Source organism: Crotalus tigris, unplaced genomic scaffold (assembly GCF_016545835.1).
Source record: "Crotalus tigris isolate CLP2741 ecotype Arizona unplaced genomic scaffold, ASM1654583v1 scf7180000018317.730465, whole genome shotgun sequence".
NCBI lineage: Eukaryota > Metazoa > Chordata > Lepidosauria > Squamata > Viperidae > Crotalus > Crotalus tigris.
This window is the reverse complement of record NW_024096938.1, coordinates 425,763-446,306: the sequence shown is the minus strand read 5'-3', so window position 1 is coordinate 446,306 and position 20,544 is coordinate 425,763. Positions and strand designations below refer to the sequence as shown.

Sequence of the window (20,544 nt, the reverse complement as noted above, 5' to 3'; positions counted from 1 at the left end):
AAAAATTCTTCTCCTTATTTCTAGGTTGGATCTCTCCGTAACAAGCTTCCATCCCTTATTTCTTGTCCTGCCCTCATGGCTTTGGAGAAGAAGTTGATCCCTTCTTTTCTGTGACAACTCCTGAAGTAATGGCAGACAGTTATCACGTCTTTCCCCCCCCCCTCCATCCTTCTCTGCGATAAGCTAGAAATACTCTCTCAGTCTCTTCATACGATTTAGCCTCCAGTCCCTTTATCGTTTTGTCACTCCTCTCCGCACACTTTCCAGGGTTTCAGTATCTCTCTTGTATCGTGGTGACCAGAGTTGTACACGGTATTCCAAGTGTGGCTTCACTAATGCAATATAAACCGCCATTATCGCTTCTGGGGATCTTGATGTTATTGACTGCGACGCCTTTTTTTGGCAGCTCCACCTGATCTGTGGTTGGGAGGGTCTCTGCGGGGTCTCCCCTCCCCCTCCCCAGTGCCCCTCCCCCCAGGCCTAGATAATCCTCCTGCTTTTCCCAGCCCCCCCCCTCATTTCTGCCCCTCCCCCCCCAAGAGGCGGAATGCCTGGAAGGGGATTTCCTGATGGAACTTTTACTTTCCTTTTCCCCCCCGCCTGTCCGGCCGGTTGCGCCTGGACGTCTGCCTAGCAACAATGACGACATGGCGATGCCTTTTTTCTACTGGTTGGGTTTGGCCAATCACCCGCTTTTGTTCTGGGTGGTTGCATAGTTGATTACCCGGAGCGCGTCTTTCTCTTTCTGCGACTTCTGGAGAACCGTGGCGGGATGGCGCTGCGCTCTCTGTCGCTCCTGGTGTGGGTGGCGGTCGCTCTGCGGGAGAGCTGCCAAGGTGAGTCCCTTTGGGGGCGTCGGGGGTTCCGCCTCCTTTATCTCCTGGTGGGAATCCATCCAGGGAATCTTTCTCTCCCCCTTCTTCCCCCAAAAGATTATTCCCAGGAAGAGAATCCCGATTCGGTCCTCTCTCTAGTCCGCTCCCCCTCTGGCCACTCTCAGAAGGGACCCCAAAGCGTAGATGGGACATTGCTTCCACTCTCTCTCTCCCCCCCCCCCAGAGAGCCCCTCTGGGAACAGGACAAGGGCGGCCCCTCCAGAGGTCAGTCAAGTCTACCTGGGCGCCCCCGAGCGCAGTTCTTTCCCCCTTTCCAAGTGGAAGTTGTCGGAAAGCGGCTTTTGCACGTGATCAGGTCAATTTACAAAGCTCCTGTTGCGTTCGCGCAATTCCTGGGTCCTGCCTTTGGAGAGGCTTTCTGGCTCTTTGTGGCTTCTGGTGCTGGAGGACCCGGCTTGCTTCTCAGCTCTGTTCTGTGTGTTGGGAGGCGCAGAGGGTGCTGCAGTTGAGCGCTTGGGTTAAGGCTGCCATGTGAATCCAACAGCATTAAGAGTCTAGAGCAGGAATGGGGAACCTTGGCTCTTCTATGACTTGTGGACTTCAACTCCCAGAATTCTGGGAGTCGAAGTCCACAAGTCATAACAAAGGCCCAGGTTCCCCACCCCTGCTTTGGAGAGAAACAATCCTTGAATAATCTTTTGTCACTTTCTCTTCCATCTCCCCCCACCAGTCCTAAACCCAAATATCCCCCCCCTTTTTCTAGGACAGGGAAGGATTTGCTGCCCCAAATTCTCCTCCTTCCATTTCAGAAGCCACCGGCATGGGACAGTTTGCAAAACTAAAAATATTTAAAATTTATTATTCCTTAGCCGTTAGAAAGGGGGGTCTTGGGGTGTCCCTCGTTGCTCCTCAGAGAAACTATCAATGCAGCAGCTTTTCAAAAACAGTCAGGATCTGAAGGATTAGATAGTCTGGGTTGGAGGCAGGAGGAGAGAAGCCCCTCTGGATGGGGAGCCTGAAATGAAGGGCTTGCTTGGACACAGACAGGCCCCAACTGACCAGCCCTTCCTGATCTGAGGAGGATTCAGGATTGTGAGGATGCCCAACCTGTTTTAAATTCACATGTTTCTCCTCTCAGGCAGACTTCAGTCTCCCTCACTGCTCAGCCCCACGAGGGGAAGGAGCGGGTTCTGGATCACGGCGGGTCCGATCCCCCCTCCTTCTGTCGAGAAAAGCTCTGATCTGTTTGAAATCTCCCCGGAACAGGAAGTGGATCTGGGGATCCCTCTCCCCAAAAGCTCCGAGAAGCCGCTGGGATTGTGGGGAGGAGCAGGAAGGAGGCCGAAGCCTTTGCCTTGGGAGACTGGGAAGGGCTGGGAGACCATACTGGAGGGTCTGGGCAGTGGGACTGTTTCTTTCCCTGGGCTGCGCAGGTCCTGTTCTTTCGCAAGTTAGGCCCAAATAAGTCCCGTGAAACGATCTTGAAAATGATTTTTAAAATCCTTGGTGCCCTGGCAGAATTTCTGATCTGAAGAGCTTTCAGAATGGACCCCAACAAGTACTGTAGCCTTGGAGATTTTCCAACTGAATTGATTTCCTAGGAGCATCTTATTTTCTTTTGATTATTTTAACAAGCTGTTGCTTTTTTTGTTCTTTGGGCGGCCTTAAGAGTCTCTTCCCTGTTTGTATTTTGACAATTAAAACTAAATCGTGATTTGATGTGTTTTTTTTTGTTTTTGTTTTGTATTTGTTACTAAAATTCAGCCTAGTTCACGGCTTGTGAATTTACTCTGTCCTCCAAGGCAGGGCTGAACAAGACTTTTGATGATCTTCGGTCAGGCGTTTGCAGGATAGAGGCTGAAATATTTTTATACATATTTCTTTGATTCACCAGGTAACAGGACTTTTGACAGGCAGGCTAGTTTAGGGAGAGGATCCCAGCTGAGCTCCCCCCTCCCCCACAAATGGGCATTGGCAGCAGGAACTTCCAAGCAGCCTCAGGGAGGGCAGGGGGTGAGGCCAGGCTGGAGAGGTCCCATGGGGTTCTGCGGGGTGAGGGGAATTCTGGGAATTGAAGTCCAAATGGCTGAGTCTGAGAAACTCTAATTTACATTGAGAGTCCCTGATCCTGTGAAGAATTGGACAGTCACGATCAACCCACCTCCCAAGCTGGCGGGGAAGCATTTCTGCCTTTCTTTGTGCTGACAAAGTACCTCAAAAGAGGACAAGTTTCAGAGAAGGTGAAGGAAGCGCTTGAGATTCAGAATAAATCTGGTTCCTTTCTGGCACCTGAGAATTGGGGTTTCAGACCCTAATTGGGTTGCTGCAATGAAGAAATCTCAGGATTCCCCCATTTTATAAAATCCCTCCCTCAGATCTGCACTTATTAGATCTGCCCTCAGTGAGGTCAGAATGGTTTTTTTGGTCTGTGAAGGGAAGGTTGGGGTGACCGGGTGGAGCTTCTGGTGGTGGAATCTCCCCTTTTCTTCCTGTGGGGCCACTGCAGCCTCCTCGGGGCAGAGACTGAGCAGTCCAGAAGGGGGTTATAGGGAGGCCTTGCTGGATGGGGGGGGAAGGGCACAGTTGGAAGGGATCACGGAAACTTTGGGGATCCTGCTCTCCCCCCCCCCCCAACCTCTCTGCTCCTTGGTCTCTCGGTCGCTTCCTCTTTTCACCCTCCGCTTTTTCTTTCTCTTCCATCACTTCCCCCTTTATTTCTTCTTTGCCCCTCTTGGTCTCTTCTTCCTCTGTCTTCCTTCCGGATCTGAAAATGGGGCCAGCTGTGTCCCAGAGCAACAGGGTCCCCCAGCAGGAGCCCCCTAACTCTGCCCCTCTGGGTCCATTCCAGGCGCCTCCTCGCACTCCATGAAGTATTTCTACTCCTTCATTTCGGAACCCAGTCAGGGGCTGCCCCAATTTGTCTCTGTGGGGTACGTGGACGGTCAGGTCTTTGCTTACTACGACAGCAACAGCCAGAGGGAGCAGCCTCGAGTCTCCTGGATGGAGGAGGTGGGGAAGGACGACCCCCAATACTGGGACAGAAACACCCAGATATCACGTGGCACTGAGGAGGCGTTCAGAAGAAACCTGGAGACTCTGAGGCGTCGCTACAATCAGAACGAAAGTGAGTGATGGGTCGGGTGGCTCCTCCTGCCCCATAATCCCCTCCCCAGGAACAGAAAGGGGGGGAGAGAGGGAGGGGGTCTTTTCAAAGGGAAAGGCTGCTTCCACACATTTTTAAAAAAGATTTTGTAATATATTTATTCTTTTTTTAAAAAATCAGTATAAGGTTGCCCTTGCCTCCATAACTGACACTTTCTGCGAATTGCAGTTAATGAAAACATATTTCAAGTTATCCCTCTATCTGTCTGAATATTGATAGGATATGGAGCTTGATAGAAACTGAGGTAAAAAGAGACCGCAATCTTCGCTCTGGCCTTGGTGACCTCCTGCCGTGGGGGAGGAAGGGAATCACAGGTTCCCCCCCCTTAAAAAAAAAGCAGGTGGATCTTAAGGAGATCCTGGTGGAAGCAGGTCCTCGTCCTTCTATCAGTTTTCACCCCAGAGAAATGAGGGATGAAGCGCAGATCCACCTGGGGAGACTAGATCCCCTTCTTCACCCCCTTTTTAGAGGGATGAGTGGGGCCCCAAATGCCAGGAGTTTCTTTTCACCCTCCAGTTGGAAGGAGAGGCCAAATGGGATGGGGGGCTCTTGGAGGGGGAGGCACAGGGCCTCTTCCAGCATCCTCCCAATCTTGAGGAGAAAAGGACAGAAAAATAAGAATGACGGGAAAAAAAAAACATTTTGGGGCACTTTCTGAGTCCCTCAGAGCCGTCATGGCTTCCCATCCTTGGTCCCTCAGGCTGAACTCCTGCGCTGCCCTCTTGGTGGGGCTGCCCTGGAGGGGGGAGGCCTTCTTCAGCAGCCCCCCCCACCTTCTGCCATCTTTGGGGCACAAGATTCACCTTCAAGGAACCTGATTTAGGGGAGAGATTGCAAGCAAATATCTGTGTCACCAGAGGCTGCTTTGGGCTGAGGTAAACCTTCTCCACAGACATCAGCCATTTTCCCTCCTTTCATCCCAAGGAGGGGCAGCCCCCCTTCTTCTGCCCTTTCCTTGCCCATCCCCCCCAGGCAGACACCCCAGAGATCTCCCTGTTCTGCCCCTGATCCCCAGGATCCCTCCAGATCCCTCCAGGCCCCCTGCTGGCCTCTCAGGGGAGCAGAGCTGGACCCAGAGGGCTCCCCCTGGTGGAGAAAGGGGGAAGGAGAGGGGCCAGAGTGGAGGGGAGCCTCTTTCCAGGCCAAACAGCCCCAAATGTCCCAACTTTTCCTCCAAGGGAGGCTGCTTCCACCCCCCCATCCTCTGGGTCGCCCCCTCTGGACCTTCCCCACCTCCCTCCTGCCCCTTTTGGGAGGTCTGGTGACCAGAACTGCCCACAATATTCCAGATGTGGTCCCTCCCTTGATTTATGTAAAGGCTTTCTGACATTAGCCTCTGTATTTTCAGTATCATTTTAATGATCCCTGACATACTGGTGGCCTTTTAAAAACTTTTATATAATTTATATAATTTTTATTAAAACTTTTCACCAAGAAGATAAAAACTAATGTAAAGGAGACAAAAGAAAGAAATCAAAGAAAAAAGAAAGCCATGAGAAGTGGCTTTTGATATTCTATTTTAACTTCTCTAAAGCAGCCTTCCTTAACCTTTTGACCCCGGAGGAACCCTTGAAACATTTCTCAGGCCTCAGGGAACCCCTGAACATCCAGGCTCAAAAATAGACCAGAATTGTTTAATGCATAGACCTGTAGAGATGCATTAACAATTAATAACTAAATAATAAAAGGTGAAACATGGTTTTCAATGTGATCCCTGTGCTTTTTTTGCTGCACAAATCCTGCTTTCTGTGCCAAACATGAGAGGAGCACACACAGATTTCATCTTCAACTGAAATAAGACAATTTCTGCCTTAGCTTTTGATGCCTGTGAAATAAGACAGAGCTTGTTCTCGTGTGTCAGAAGTTGAAAACTGCAGCCAGATTTTCAGTGCCTTCCTGTGAATGGCAGGAGATTCTTCTTGGGCAGAAATCCAGAATCTTTTTTTTTTCCCCTGAGCAGATCAGGGAATCTCCTCTGGGAGGGCAGGATCAGACTCAGCTCAGGAGGATCTCCCTCTCCCTCCAAAGGGAAGGTCTCAGGCTGAGCAGAAGCTGCAGAGAAAGGATCCCCTCACCTGGTCACTCATGGGTGTGGAAAGGGAGGAAAAGGACTGGTCAGTTTAGTTCACCTGTACTTTGAGAGTTTCTGGCATCCTTCCTCACTCTCAAGCCCAACCAGAAGTAGAAATATTTCAACATTTCCTTTTGTTTGTTTTTTTTTCAAACATTCAGTTTTCTTTTAAATCCATGAATTCAGTCACTTGAAGTTGAAAGATCTTCTCCAGGTCCTTGCTGAGCCTGTAAAGTTCAAACTCATTTCAAAGCTCAATAACCCTTTGGGGGGTGCAGATCAGATTGGGCCACTTTCTGATATTGCTAAGGAAAATATTCCTTTATGGCTCTTCAGGGCTTCATTCCCACACATTGCACTAAGCCATGGTTTGTTTTTGCTTAGTCCAAAATGGAAATCAGCCCTCCTCACTTGGTGCTGTTTGGGAACATAGACCAAGATTTATGGTCACAGAGATCCTTGCAAGCTTTTTTGCAGATCGACCAGATCCTCTTTGAGGCCATGAGATTGTCAGTCCCTCTTTGCAGCTGCAGATTCAGGCAAATGTTCCCTCTCTGGGATCCTTTCCTTTCCCCCCAAGAATCTCCTCAACAGAGGAATGGCATAAGGAAAGAAGAGAGAGGCTCCATCCCTCCGTTTCTTCTGCTCCTTTTCTCGGTCTCCCTCGGGATCCTCCGCTGGTTTTTCCAGCTTCCCTTTTCCTGGGGAGGTTCAGGGGCTCCATCCTGGGGGGGGGGGGAATGCAGAGAGGCAGGTCGAGGGAGGGGAGAAGGGCAGGTAGTGATGGGGGCTTTCTTTCCCTTGAATGCGAGGGAGAAAAGGGGGGTGTCAGTGCCTGTGTCAAAGTCCCTTCAGGGAAGTGGGTCTGTGTCTATTTTGAGGACTCCCTGAACCATCATCTTGTCCCTATTTCAGGCTTTCACATAATACAATGGATGTATGGCTGTGAGCTCTATGCTGATGGGAGAAAAGGAGGATTTGATCATTATGGCTACGATGGGAGGACCTTCATCACCTTCGACAAGGAGAGACTCACCTGGGTGGCTCTCCAACCCGAGGCCCAGATAACCCAGAGGAAAGTGGATGCTATTCCAGGATTGAATCAGAGAAAGAAGGCCTACCTGGAGGAAGAATGCATTGAGTGGCTGGAGAAGCACCTGTCCTACGGGAAGGAGACGCTGCTGAGGACAGGTGATTCTGTGGATCCAGGCTGGACTTTCCTCCTTTAGGGTTGGATTTTTTGGATAGGTTTGTCCCTTTTGGGTCCCTAATGTAGAGCCTGACTGCCCTGGTAGGAATCCTCCTCCTCCCCTCCCAGCACCTCTCCAGAATGTGGAGAGTCATTAAATAACCAGAAAATGCAGTGTTGACTTGCCAGGTGTCTGGCAGAAGCACTTTGGGATGTCCCGTTCACAACAACAATTCAGCAACCAGGCCACTTTGAGTTCTTCGGTGAATCCACCATTAGCCCAAACGGAGCCTAGTGTGATGTGTGGCCTTCATCTTCTCCCAGCAGGGGGCTCCCCCTTCCTTGCATCTGATGGTGCACTTCTCACCGGCACCATTAGGGGGCACCAACTATTAATAGAATATTATCAGTGCCTCCACTTGGGCAAAAATGGGCAAGGTTAAGGGGGGGAACCCCACAGTTCCTGTGGGGATTTTTGTCTTATACCTCAAAAATAGCTTCCTTATCTTTGACTTTAGTGGCTTCCCCAGAAAACAATCCTTTCCTCACCCTCAGGAACACATCCTCATCCCATAGGGCTCCCTGCTCATATTGTAATATTTTCCCCTTTTTCCTTTCCTGTGAGATTACTTTCCAATCAAGATCAGCCCTGCCCCTTTCTCTCTGGGCTCCTTGATCCTTCCTTGATCAACTGGATCAGCTGGGGGAGATCAGGCACCATGGGGGGATCCCGCTCCCCAAATTGCCAAAAGCCCCCCTTTTCCATTGGCATCCCCTCTCTCTAACCTCCCTTTGAGACACAGAATCTCTTTTCCACATTAACCAGGGTGAGATTCCAAAAGCCCCGAGCCTCTTGCTTTGATTCTCATTCTCCCCCTCTTAAAGGTTTTGCCATAGGCCAGTGATGGTGAACCTTTTAGAGACTGAGTGCCCAAAATGCAACCCAAAAACCACTTATGCATCGTTGAGTACCGGGTGGGTGTGGCCAATTGGCTGGGTGTGGCCCATTGGGTGGACATGGCTTCGGTAGTAACAGCAGACTGGGTGGGACTAAAAAGTTCAATCAATCAATCCCAAGTTTTCAAGATCTTTTTTTTTCCCACGAGAAGTTGAAATTGACTGATTGAACTTTTTTTTTTTTTTTTGCACATGGTGGCGGAGGCCTAAAGCGAAAAGGTTTTATAAAACCCAGCTGAAGGCCTAGGACTGGGGTGACAGTGCGCGTGCCCACAGAGAGGGCTCTGAGTGCCATAGATTCGCCACTACTGCCATAGGCTAAATAAGTAAATAATCCTGAAATTGTGATTGTGTCCCTTGGAAAGGGTCCTAGAACAGCCTCTGATTTGGAGAAGTGGACTCCAAAAGTAGTGAGAAACATCTGTGTGGTCTTTTTTTTTTTAAAAAAGAAACTCCTAAAGGGCAGCTCCACTTTCCCTCCCCTGAAGGAAACAATCCAAGATCACTCAGAGTTCAAAGCAGCCAGAGAGGAATTTTCTTGGACCCTCAATTTGCTGCTGGAGGCTTTTCAGGCTGAGTCCCTGGGAAGGATTCAGAAACAGGAGTTCTTGCGGTTGAGCATTTTCCAGATCTGAAGCATTTCCTAAAACTCTTGAAGACGCTGCAGGTGTAGGGTGGGAAGTAGTGGGAGACTTTCCTGCCCCTCCAAGTTTCCCCTCCACCTTCCAGGCTTTGAAGGGGTTTAGAATTAATTTGGGGGGGGGGGCGTTTTCTGCAGAGATCCCAGTGGTGACCATGAGCAGCAGGACAGAATTGGACGATGGGATGCAGATACGTGTCTGCCGCCTGGATGGCTTCTACCCCAGGGAGATCGAGGCCTCCTGGACAAGGGACGGGGAGGTCTGGCTGCAGGACACCTTCCGTGGGTCTGTGGCCCCCAACGCGGATGGGACCTTCCACGCCTGGCTCAGCATCCAGATTGATCCCAAAGAGAGGGGCCGCTATCGGTGCCACGTGGAGCACGACAGCCTGCAGGAGCCTCTGGACGTGGTCCTGAAGGGTGAGACGCTGCAGGGAGGGAAAGGCTGGGCTCTTGGGCAGGCTGGAGGGTTGTGGGAGGGAAATCTGACCCCAGCTGTGTCCAGATGTGAGCATACTTGAGCTTTAAGCCATTGGTTTTTCCACTGTAGAAGGTGGTGGTGGACCTGCAGGAATTGGTTCATAGAATTGGCTTCAGATGATATAAAGAAAGCAACAGATCCCATCACAAGAGTTGGGCAATCCTGATGAAGTGCCCTTAAATCCTACCTTAGCCTTTCTTTCCCCCGTTTCCTACCTGCAGCAGCGGAGTTATGCCGAGCATAGATACACTCTTGTTTAATTTTAGATTTGTTACAAAAATCAGGAGGTGTCTGGTAGCCCCTATTTTGAGCACCAAATTGTGTTAAAGGTGCAAGGTTTGGGTGGAGGATACCTGGCTGGCTAAAAAACATTTTGTAATAGCGGTTGATAGGAGACTGGATAGGAGTCAGAAGCATAAAGTATACACATGCCTGTGCGTGTGTGTATGTGTGTGTGTATGTATATCCAATGTTGAAGGTAATTTTCTCCCTGTCTTCTGCCCTGATCCTCAAAGAGAATGTCCAGCCCCATCAATGCAGATTCAGAGTCATTGAAAAAGCTCCAATTGAGGTTGATCTGGGACTGGAAACTGAATCCTCTGGATATGAATAGAAGATATGAATTACCCTGTTTAGCCTTCAGAAAAGAGTGATGGAGATGTGACGGAGGGGAATATGTGATGGGCCTTCCCTGGAATCTTCCCCGTGTAGGCGTTACCTCCGCAGAGGCTGCCAAAAACCAGGCCGTCCCAGCCCCGTCCCCCTTTATCAAGCCCTGCAGTAGTGTTCTCTAGGGGTTGATAAGATGTCTCTTCCAGCCAGAGCTCATGCAGAGTTAGGAGGTAGCAGGCTCTTGTCAAGAAGGGGCTTCCAGGAATGAAATAACCAGCCACAATAGTCAACGTTATGATGATATCCACAGCCCAAGGCAGTTATAGCAGCAGGAATAAAGGATTCCTCAGCGATCAAATGGGATTTATTTATTTATTTATTTATGAGACTTATATACCGCTTTAAGTGCAAGCACTCTCTAAGCGGTGTACACCAGTAAGCAATGTATATATATATTTACATTGCCCCCAACAATCTGGGTCCTCATTTTACCTACCCCGGAAGGATGGAAGGCTGAGTCAACCTTGAGCCGGTGAGATTTGAACCGCTGACCTGCTGAACACAGTCAGCTAAAGTAGCCTGCAGTACTGCACTCTATGGATGGAGGAAAACCCCGGCTCCAGACGGTAGTAGAAACAACAACAGTCACTGTGCTATAGCAATAGCTCGCCCCCCAGGGCAACTCTCCCCACAAAGTTAAAAACCTGTACCAGTAGCAATAGTCACAGTCCAAATAGCCTCCAGGCTTTGCAGCAACAGTAGCCACCACCAGTCCCTCCTCTCCTTCTGTTGCTTCTTCTCAGTCAGGTCTCGGCGTCAAAGCCCTCCCCCCCTTTATCTTTATTGTTAAAATCCGAGGCTAGGAGCCTCAGCCAACTCCTTTCTACACACTCTCCCTTGCCTCCATTTGAGATATCCCCCTTCCGAAGGAAGCAATAAAACTCCACTCTCTCTCTCTCTCTAGCCTCTGTTTAAAATATCCTCCTTAGGAAGAAAAGCAAATAAAACTTCCATTCCCTCTTTACCGTCACCTGACGAACTGCAACAGCCACCCCGTCCCTTCCCTTCCCTTTTCTGTCTTTTTCTTCCGCCCACACCGGCCACACCCAAAGCCAGCAGCAGCTGTCCCAATCTCTCCCCAACCAAGCTCCTGCAAACACTCTCAGACAGCCTCGCTACACTCCTAATCCCAGTGTGTGTGTCACAAGAGGATTCCCACATCCTGGGTTTCTTTCCTGGCAAGTGAAAAGCTCCTTATGCAAAGGCTGAAACAATTTCTATCCTGATGACTGAGAGTCTTTGAAGGAAGGATTATTTCCCCTCTTCTCCTCTAGGGGGACAGACCAATCCTACAAGAGGTAAAGAAAATGAAAACTATACTTAAAACATAGATAGGCGATATGAATCCTTTCATTTTTAAATAATAAGATGCAAATATTCAAGCTTAAAGATACCATTAAGCATGCAGTATTGCAAGCTAACGCACTGCGCACTCCAGGAGATCGATCCTGACCAGCTCACGGTTTACTCAGCCTTCCATCCTTCTAAGGTCGGTAAAAGTAGGGAACCAGATTGTTGGGGACAGTATGCTGACTCTGTAAACCTCTTAGAGAGGATTGTAAAGCACTGTGAAGCGGTATATAAGTCTAAGTGCTATAATGCTATTGCCCTCCCTCCCCTTCAGGGAAGAGCCCAAGATCACCCAGAGTTCAAAGCAGCCAGAGAGGAATTTCCTTGGACCCTCAATTTGCTGCTGGAGATTTTTCAGGCTGAGTCCCTGGGAAGGACTCAGCATCGGGAGTTCTTGTGGTTGAGCATTTTCTAGATTTAGAGCATTTCCTGAAACTCTTGGGGACACTGCAGGTGTGGAGTAGGAAACAGTGGGAAATTTTCCTGCCCCTCCAAGTTTCTCATCCACCTTCCATGCTCTGGAGGGGCTCAGTGTTAATTCCGTGGTTTCTGCAGACCCCCCCATGGTGACGGTGAACAGGACGGTGGTAGAGAATGGGATGGAAATCCACGTCTGCCACATGGATGGCTTCTACCCCAAGAAGATTGATGCCTCCTGGAGGAGGGACGGGGAGGTCTGGCAGAATGACACCCTCCATGGGTCTGTGGCCTCCAATGCAGATGGGACCTTCTACACCTGGCTCAGCATCAGGATCGATCCGGAAGAGAGGGGCCGCTATCGGTGTCACGTGGAGCACGACGGCCTGCAGGAGCCTCTGGATGTGGCCATAAAAGGTGAGAAGCTGCAGGGAGGGAAAGGCTGGGCTCTTTGTAGCTGAAGGATTGTGGGAAAGTAATTTTCTGGCAGAAATCTGACTCCAGCTGGGCCCAGATGTGAGCATACCTCAGCTTTAATCCATTAGTTTTTCCATAGTAGAAGTTGGTGAGTCTGCAGGGACCAGTCTATACAATTAATTGGCTTTATATGATGTGCAGGAAGCAACAGGTCCCATCACAATACTTGGCCAATCTTGATGCAATATTCTTAGATCCTCTCTTATAGCTTCTGTTCCTCCTGTTTCTTGCCTCCAGCAGAGAAGCACCGGTTATGTTGAGCATAGATTTACTTTTTTTCGTTTTAGATTTGTTATAATAATCAGGAGGTGGTCTGGTAGTCCCTGTTTTGAGTACCAAATTTTGTTAAGATTTGTGAACTGCAGCTGATGTCATCAAATGGATAAAGTGGCTGGACTGATGCATCAGTACTTAGACAAGGGGCTGCTGGTCTCATTTTTCTCCCATCAGAAAGTAGCACAGCTTTCTCCTTTTACAGTGCAACATCCTTCACTTGGGAAACAAAAATGAAAGATGCAAGTGTTGAGTGGGGGATACTTCGCTTTTGACAGAAGACCAGATATGCGTCAGAAGCATAAAGTGTATACACATTCACACAGAGAGACACACACACAGACACAGACACAGACACACACACACACACACACACACACGCAGGTCTTGGCGTATTCGGGTCTTTTCCCATGTAAGATTGAGAGTATCTTGGCGCCCTTTCGACGGGGTCCCACTCGTCATCTTCAGGCTGGGGTCTTCGGCTTCGTGCTTGTGCGAGCAAAGTGTGATCGGAGCTGCCGTCTCTCTATAAATATTGGTGGGGGTGTGTGGAGTGCTGGCTTAGTTGCTGTAGGTGGGTTGGTTGGCTGTGTTGGAGTTATTGTTTGTGGATTGTTCGGCTGTTTCGTAACATCCTGAGTAGCTGAGGTGCTGGCTGTGTGCCCATTAGTCTTTTGTGTTGTAACGACCTGGGTAATGGGCTGTGTGGTGACATCCTGAGATCTAGTGTAGTGATATCCTGAGTTCTGTGTTGCAACATCCTGGGTGGTTGGCTGTATTGTAACATCCTGAGCTTTACAACGCAGCTCCAATCACACTTTGCTCGCACAAGCACGAAGCCGAAGACCCCAGCCTGAAGATGACGAGTGGGACCTCGTCGAAACGTTGCCAAGATACTCTCAATCTTACATGGGAAAAGACCCGAATACGCCAAGATCTGCATATCTGTACCCGTGAAAATCTACGATATATATTGGACAAGCCCCATTAATATAGATTCAGAATAATCGACAAAAAACTCCGACTGAGATTGATCTGGGACAGGAAACTGACTCTTCCTGACAGAACAATTAATCAGTGGAACAACCTGCCTCCAGAAGCGGTGAATGCTCCAACGCTGGAAGTTTTTAAGAAGCGACTGGACAGCCATTTGTCTGAAATGGTATAGGGTTTCCTGCCTGAGCAGGGGGTTGGACTAGATGACCTCCAAGATCCCTTCCAACATCATCATTATTATTAGCCAGTTTAGTCTTCAGGAAAGAGTGATGGAGATGAGGGGTGGGATATGTGATGGGCCTTCCCTGGAGTCTACCTCCTAATCCCGGTTTGTGTGTCACAAGAGGATTCCCACATCCTGGGCTACCTTCCTGGCAAGTTAAAAGCGCCATATGCGAAGGCTGAAACAATTTCTATCCTGGCCAGATGACTGAGAGTGTTTGAAGGAAGGATTAGTTCCTTTCTTCTCCTCTAGGGGGACAGACCAATCCTACAAGAGATAAAGAAAATGGAATTCTATTCTTAAAACACAGATAGACGTTATCAGTCCTTTCATTTTCTAATAATAAAATGCAAATTTCCAAGCTTAAAAATATAAGACAGAACTGCCTGATTCCACCCAGAGTCATGACATATTGGGGCAAACTATAAAAAGAACCAAAACAAAAAAACATTTTAACGTTTCACAAAAAATGTTCATATTTCGTTGTGGAAGTTTTTATTTCTATAAGCAGCTGAGCCAAGATTTCAAACGGCTGCTTTTTTTTTTTTCTGATCAAGTAAAGATGAATGTCAGCTATCTTCATGCTGGGCTGGGCTGAGACAAAGGCAGCAAGGCAGCATCACTTCCTCTAACAATGGTTGCTGGAATTGGGTATGTCCAGTTTAATGAAGAGAAGGACGGGGGGGGGGGGACATGATAGCAGTGTTCCAATATCTCAGGGGCTGCCCCAAAGAAGAGGGAGTCAAGCTGTTCTCCAAAGCGCCTGAAGGCAGGAAAAGAAGCAACGGGTGGAAACTAACCAAGGAGAGAAGCAACCTAGAATTAAGGAGAAACCTCCTGACAGTTAGAACAATTAACCAGTGGAACAACCTGCCACCAGAAGCTGTGGGTGCTCCATCAATGGAGTCTTTTAAGAAGGGATTTGTCCAGAATGTTATGGGGTCTCCTGCTTGAGCAGGTGTTGGGACTGGAAGACCTCCAATGTCCCTTCCATCTCTGTCATTCTTTTATTCTATTTCTGCCATTTGTGGGGCTGTCCAGAAGTTGGATATCGCGATCTTATATTTTTTTTATGCTGAAGTTCTGGAAGTACAAAATATCAATTTTTTTTTGCTATTTCTGGACTGGCCAAAGAATATGCAAGTATATACTTTAAAAAACGATAGTTGATATGAACTCTTTTCCTTTAAAATAATAAAATTCAAACACTCAAACTGAAGAAAAAAGGAAGCCTGCAGAGCTATCCAATTACACTCAAGAGTCATCACATACAGGAGCAGCCTACAGAAAGAACAAAGACATTTTTGTTTCACAATTTTTTTTTTAAATATGATCTCAGCTGCCTTCATGCTGGGCTGGGGAGAGAAGAAGGCAGCATCAGGAGGACACGTCCTCTAACGGTGGTTAGCAAGGAGCCCTCATGCTACAGTTAGAGGCCTACGAAGAGAGCCAGCCCCGTAGACTTTTTAATTCGAGGAATTTGCATTCCTTTGACTGAATTGAGACTCTCCTTTAATTGGGATGATTGTTTGGGGTTCTCCTTCAATTATCTACTCTTTCTCCCAATTCAGAACCAAAATCCAACCTGGGGCTCATCTTCGTCTACATTGTGACTGTTCTTGTCCTGCTGGGTGTGATTGTTGTTGGGATCTGGTTTTTCAGTAAGTATCCTTTTCTGGGTGATGGAAGGAAGATGGGGAGGTTCCTCCCAAGTCTCTCTCTCTTTGCGGAGCTTCTTCCGGGCTTCCTCCTGTCCTGTTTTCCCAGCCCTCTTGGGGAGCCTCTGAGATCTCGGCCTCTTGCTGGGACTCCAGTCTTGACTTGGCGGAGTCTGAGGTTGGGACAATCCCGTCTTCTTCTGAGCTGGAAAGAGGCATCCCAGTTCCGTCCCTTTCAAAGGCTTCGGTGGAAGAGCAGCAGAGAAGGATTTCCATGAAAATCTTCCTCCCCTCCCAACTGCTGCTACTTCCCCCAATTCCCCTCCTTCCAATTCAGAGGAGCAGGTCTCCCTTGGAGTAAATCAGAGGATGTGCTTGGAGTCTGAAGGTCTTCCTGTGACGGTTAATGAGAGTAGCCAGGAGAGGCTGTGTCTAAACAACTGTAAAAACCTCTCCTAGCGCTCTTCCTCTTACAGCAGGGGTGTCAAACTCAATTTCATTGAGGGCCGCATCAGCATTGCAGTTGCCCTCAGGGGGCTGAGTGGGTGTGGCCAGGGTGGGTGCGGCCATTGGGTGTGTGTGGATGGAGTAGGTGTGGCCTACTGGGTGGGTGTGGCCAGCTCTACATTGTTCATGTCAAGGGTGCCTGTGGGGGCCTGGGCAGGAGTGGGACAGATCTGAAGGTCTCTGGAAGAAGGGGGTGGGAGCCTGCCAAAAGCCCCATTCTGCAAACGGTGCTGCAAGTTGTCTGCAGCGAAGGCGAGCTGTCTGGAAGTTTCCACCCCTCCCTGCTGAGCAACTACTAAAAATGTAAGTAAAAGAGGGCCAGGGGTGGGAGGTGGGACGCCGGCGGGCGCAGGGAGGGTTGCTGGCGCGCGTGGGGCCCGGCGGGTGCCTTACCTCCCTTGGGCTGGGCCAGCTGGTGGCCCAGCCGGTGGTCACCCTGCGCCGTTGCTGCCCCTTGCTAGCTACGCCTCGGCCGGTGCAGGGGGCGGTACCACGCATGCGTGGTGCTCCCGGGCAGGGAAAGTCCTCGACTTACGACCGGTTGGATAGTCCTCGACTTACGACCGGTTGGGGGTTGCGGCATTAAAAAGGTTGAGAACCACTGTAATACACCTTCCATGTGTTCCCTCTGTGTCTGGTTCTGGAGAATGCAGAATAGATTGGGTACAGTTTGGCTTCATAGTGAAGGCACCTGGCAGAATCCAGGAGACAGTGAGTTCTAGCCCCATCTTATTCATGATGAACTGGCTGGGTGGGACAAGTCTTTCTCAACCCAACTCACCTCATAGGGTTGTTGTTATGGGGAAAATAGGAGAAGGAAGGACTATTAGTTAAATTCACCCCCACTGCAAATGGGGAATGGCTAGTGCCTGCGTGATATCCATTAGCCCTGCCCCATTCTTGCATGGTGCAGCCCCTTGTCTCTGTACCCCAGGGCATGGCGGCGGCCATTTTTGCACCTTGCAGCACAGTGGCCCATTTTTGCACCCCGGTTTTTGCGTGCAGCACTCAGAGGCGCCTTCCTGACCCCCCGAGGGCACTCAGAGGCGCCTTCCTGACCCCCCGAGGACACCACAATACTGATGCGGCCCTGGCATTTTGCGATAAATAAATGGGTTTTGGTAAAAAGAACAGAAAGGTGGTGGTGGGGGGAAATAAATAACTTTACTCGGAAGGAAGTCAGAGAAAGGATAGAAAAATCTATTGAGATTGTGTCTCAAATTGATACTGTCTACCCCAGTGGTTCTCAACTTTTTTAATGCCGTGACCCCCCCCCCCAACCAGTCGTAAGTCGAGGACTACTCAACTGGTGCAGTACCGTTTGCAGAATGGGACTTTTGGTGGGCTCAGCAAGGCAGAGACAGCCTGGACAATTCCTATTGGCTTTTGAAAGCCAATAGAATTAGACGCTATTCAAGAGAGTCTATTCTGTTGGCTTTCAAAAGCCAATAGAATAAAAAGGAGTAGCACAGCTAAGGAAAAGGGGGAAAAAAATGGCGGACTGCGTTGTTTGGCGACCCCCGTGAAATGGTCGTTCGACCCCAAATGGGGTCCCGACCCACAGGTGGAGAACCACTGGTCTACCCTTTTATGGCTGCTTTTCCACCTTTGGCGCTTTAGAGCCCCTCAGCTCTGGAGAGGGACATAGGAAAACCAACAGCGATGCCATGAGCCCCAGTGGTTAGAGCAGTGGTTCTCAACCTTTCTAATGCCGTGACCCCATAATACAGTTCCCCATGTTGTGGTGACCCCCAACCACTTATACATCACCGGGTGCCAGGGGTGTGGCCAAAGGGGGGAAAAATGGCGGACAGCCTTGTTTGGCGACCCCCGTGAAATGGTCGTTCGACCCCAAATGGGGTCCCGACCCACAGGTTGAGAACCAGTGGGTTAGAGACTGTTCTGGTGGCACAGCCTGGTCTCCTCGGAGAATGTCTTGAACTTGCAGAGATTGAATGGCGAAGAGAGAGATTTGTCCTCCTCAGAGGACCCGAACAAGGCAGAGACTCACTCCCATGTCTTTTTCTCCAATACAGGGAGAATCCGTGGTTAGCAGCCCCCCCTCACAGGTGAGTGGCCCCTGCTGGAGGTTGTGTGGAGGGGAGGAGGAAGGGAGGGGAGGGATTTGAGGTTGAAGGACCAGGTGATGGTGAAAATACTGTTGAGAAAAGTATTGGCATTGGAGCTGTGGGGAAGGTCTGCCTGTTGTCCACCTTCTTATTCTTCAAGGCCAGATTGTGGCCCCTCTCAAGATCTGACTGTCTTGAATCAGGAGGTCCAGAGACCTACAAAGAGGAGATTGGAGTGTCCCCGGTGCAAAGGGGAAGGGAGGGAGGAGGCAGAGGAGGGACTTCCTGAGGGTCTTCTGCAGTCATGGATGGAGAGGGGGCTTCTCTCCCCTCCTTAAGCCCATCTGCGAATCCCTCCCTCCAGATACTGAAGGGAGACCTGGACTCTCTGGAGGCCATGAACCCATTTGAGATTGTCTGGGGGAGGGGGCAACATAAATTAAAATTGGATATGCGTATTTGAGGAGAGGCATCCAGACTTGTGGGGCAGGTTCTCACCCACCTCAGGAGCCAGTTCCCAGCCCTGTCCCTCCCCTCTTGTAAATCCCACACGGCTGATCCCTCCCTAGAGGCTGCTGCTTCTGCTCCTTCCCTGAGCTGATCTTTGCTGATCCCTCAGCCTGGACGGGTGATTCCTCCTCTTGGCTCCCTCTCAGACTGACCCTGCCTGCTTTTTCCCTCCATTTTGCAGCCCAAGTGGACCATCCAGCATGAGGAGAGAGGAAAGAAGAGGGCAATCAGGCTTCATTTTCATGTGGAACCAGGATATATTTTGGAATTTCCGTCACTGCTGTTACCATTGAATCAGTGACTTTGTTTTGTTATGATTGAGGAGCCGAGAGGCCTGATGTTATCTCCTTTTTCCCACAATGGATTTAACACCTGGGATTGGCCTGTTTGGGCTGGCGTTGGGGTTAGGGCGGGGTTGGGGTCAGGATTGGGGTTATCCCCCAGTAACATTTTCAGTATTTAGCAAACAGAATATTTTCTGGGCACATATATTTAAATAACAATAATTCATATAATAGATAACAATAGTAAATACGATTAAGTTATCATAAGCAGTATTAATTAATCAATCCATAACATCCTTCTTACTAATATGTATTCAGAATTACATATCACATTCTTTTCTCTCCAATTCGTTTTTCATTGATAAAAGTTATCCCATGTTCTAAGGTAAACTGAGTCTTCTTTCTCTTTAATCTCTAAAGTCAATCTATCCATTTCTGCACATTCTAGAATTTCTTTGATTAATACTTCTTCAGTTGGTAAGTTTTCATTTTTCCAATGTTGGGCGAATACAATTCTTGCTGCCGTTAGTACATGTAGTATTAAATATTTGCAATCTTTCTCATAATTAGCTCCTATTATTCCTAACAAAAATAATTCTGGCTTAAAATTTATTTGTTTTTTAAGTCATTTTCTCCAACCTTAAATGTATTTTAACCCAAAATCTTTTTGCTGTAGGGCATGTCCACCAGATATGATAATAAGTACCTGGTCTTTGCAGTTCCAACAGTTGTTTGAAGTATTTTTAAACATTTTTGCTTATCTCACTGGTGTCATATGCCACCTGTGAAACATTTAATATAAGTTTTCTTTATATGCCACTGCTTTAATTAATTTCATATTTATTTCCCATAACTGTTGGACCTGATTTGCAATTTGAGGAATTGAGGAATTTAGTTTGTGACTGAGAGATGTGGAGAAGTATTTGGTTTATGATAAAAGATCAGAAAGAATACAAATATAAGAAACTCCAAGATTATTCAAAATGGATGTTGCAGAGATATTTACAACAGAGACTTATGAATTTTAGAAATGAGATGCAATTATTGGTAAAGTTCCTAATTAAAATCCTAAGGAAAGGATTCACTATTAAGAATCAAACATGGCCCAGAATTTGAGGGAAAATTTTTATAAAATGTTTTATAGATGGCATCTGGATCCTAAAAAGCTGTCCTGTATGTACCCGAACCTGCAACCTAAATGTTGGCGATGTGGTTGCTTGGATGCAACCTATTTTCATGTTTGGTGGACATGTAAAGTTATTAAAGCCTTCTGGATTATGATTTGGTGGAACATTCAAAAGGTTTTTAAAAGGAAGATTAAGTTTACTCCCCAACTGTTTTTTTTGGGAATTTTTGTGGATTTTAATGTTAAAGAAACTATTTTAATGTTGAATTTAATAACAGCAGCAAGATTACTGGTGAGTCAATATTGGAAGAAGGATGCTCTGCCTTCTTTAGAAGAATGGGTATTTAAGGTTTCTAATTTAGCAGAAATGGCTAAAATTTCTGCTTACTTAAAGGACCATTCACAAGAGAGATATTTTAATGTATGGAGAAGATGGATAGAATATGTTCAGAAGAAATATGGAACTACAAAGTTTCACTTATTCTATGAGTAATGATTTTGTTTATAAACTTATGATGTTAAAGTTTGAAGAGAGTTAAGGGTTTTTATGATATTGTTTATTGTATAATTAGTAAGCTTAAATAGATTATGTTTAATATGTTTGCATAATCCTGTATTTTGCTCTGGGAAGTCGCGGGGGGTGGG

The 20,544-nt window shown here is 48.1% G+C and overlaps 1 protein-coding gene across 1 annotated transcript; it reads left to right on the top strand.

Annotated features, from left to right (window-relative positions):
• Nucleotides 1-695: 695 nt before the first annotated feature.
• LOC120311116 (patr class I histocompatibility antigen, B-2 alpha chain-like) lies at nucleotides 696-19,262 on the top strand. The gene is made up of 8 exons (XM_039350289.1): nucleotides 696-836; nucleotides 3,685-3,960; nucleotides 6,986-7,261; nucleotides 8,995-9,276; nucleotides 11,915-12,193; nucleotides 15,317-15,406; nucleotides 17,947-17,979; nucleotides 18,671-19,262. The coding sequence occupies exons 1-7, from the start codon at nucleotides 773-775 to the stop codon at nucleotides 17,961-17,963; spliced, it is 1,284 nt and encodes a 427-aa protein (XP_039206223.1). The 5' UTR covers nucleotides 696-772; the 3' UTR covers nucleotides 17,964-17,979; nucleotides 18,671-19,262.
• Nucleotides 19,263-20,544: the final 1,282 nt, after the last annotated feature.

Bases quoted from the DNA above. Each gene is read 5' to 3' on its own strand.
- LOC120311116 (XM_039350289.1), top strand. From the start codon at position 773: ATGGCGCTGCGCTCTCTGTCGCTCCTGGTGTGGGTGGCGGTCGCTCTG. The intron at 7,262-8,994 runs GTGATTCTGTGG...CGTTTTCTGCAG, and splicing joins GGAGACGCTGCTGAGGACAG to AGATCCCAGTGGTGACCATG. The intron at 12,194-15,316 runs GTGAGAAGCTGC...CTCCCAATTCAG, and splicing joins TCTGGATGTGGCCATAAAAG to AACCAAAATCCAACCTGGGG.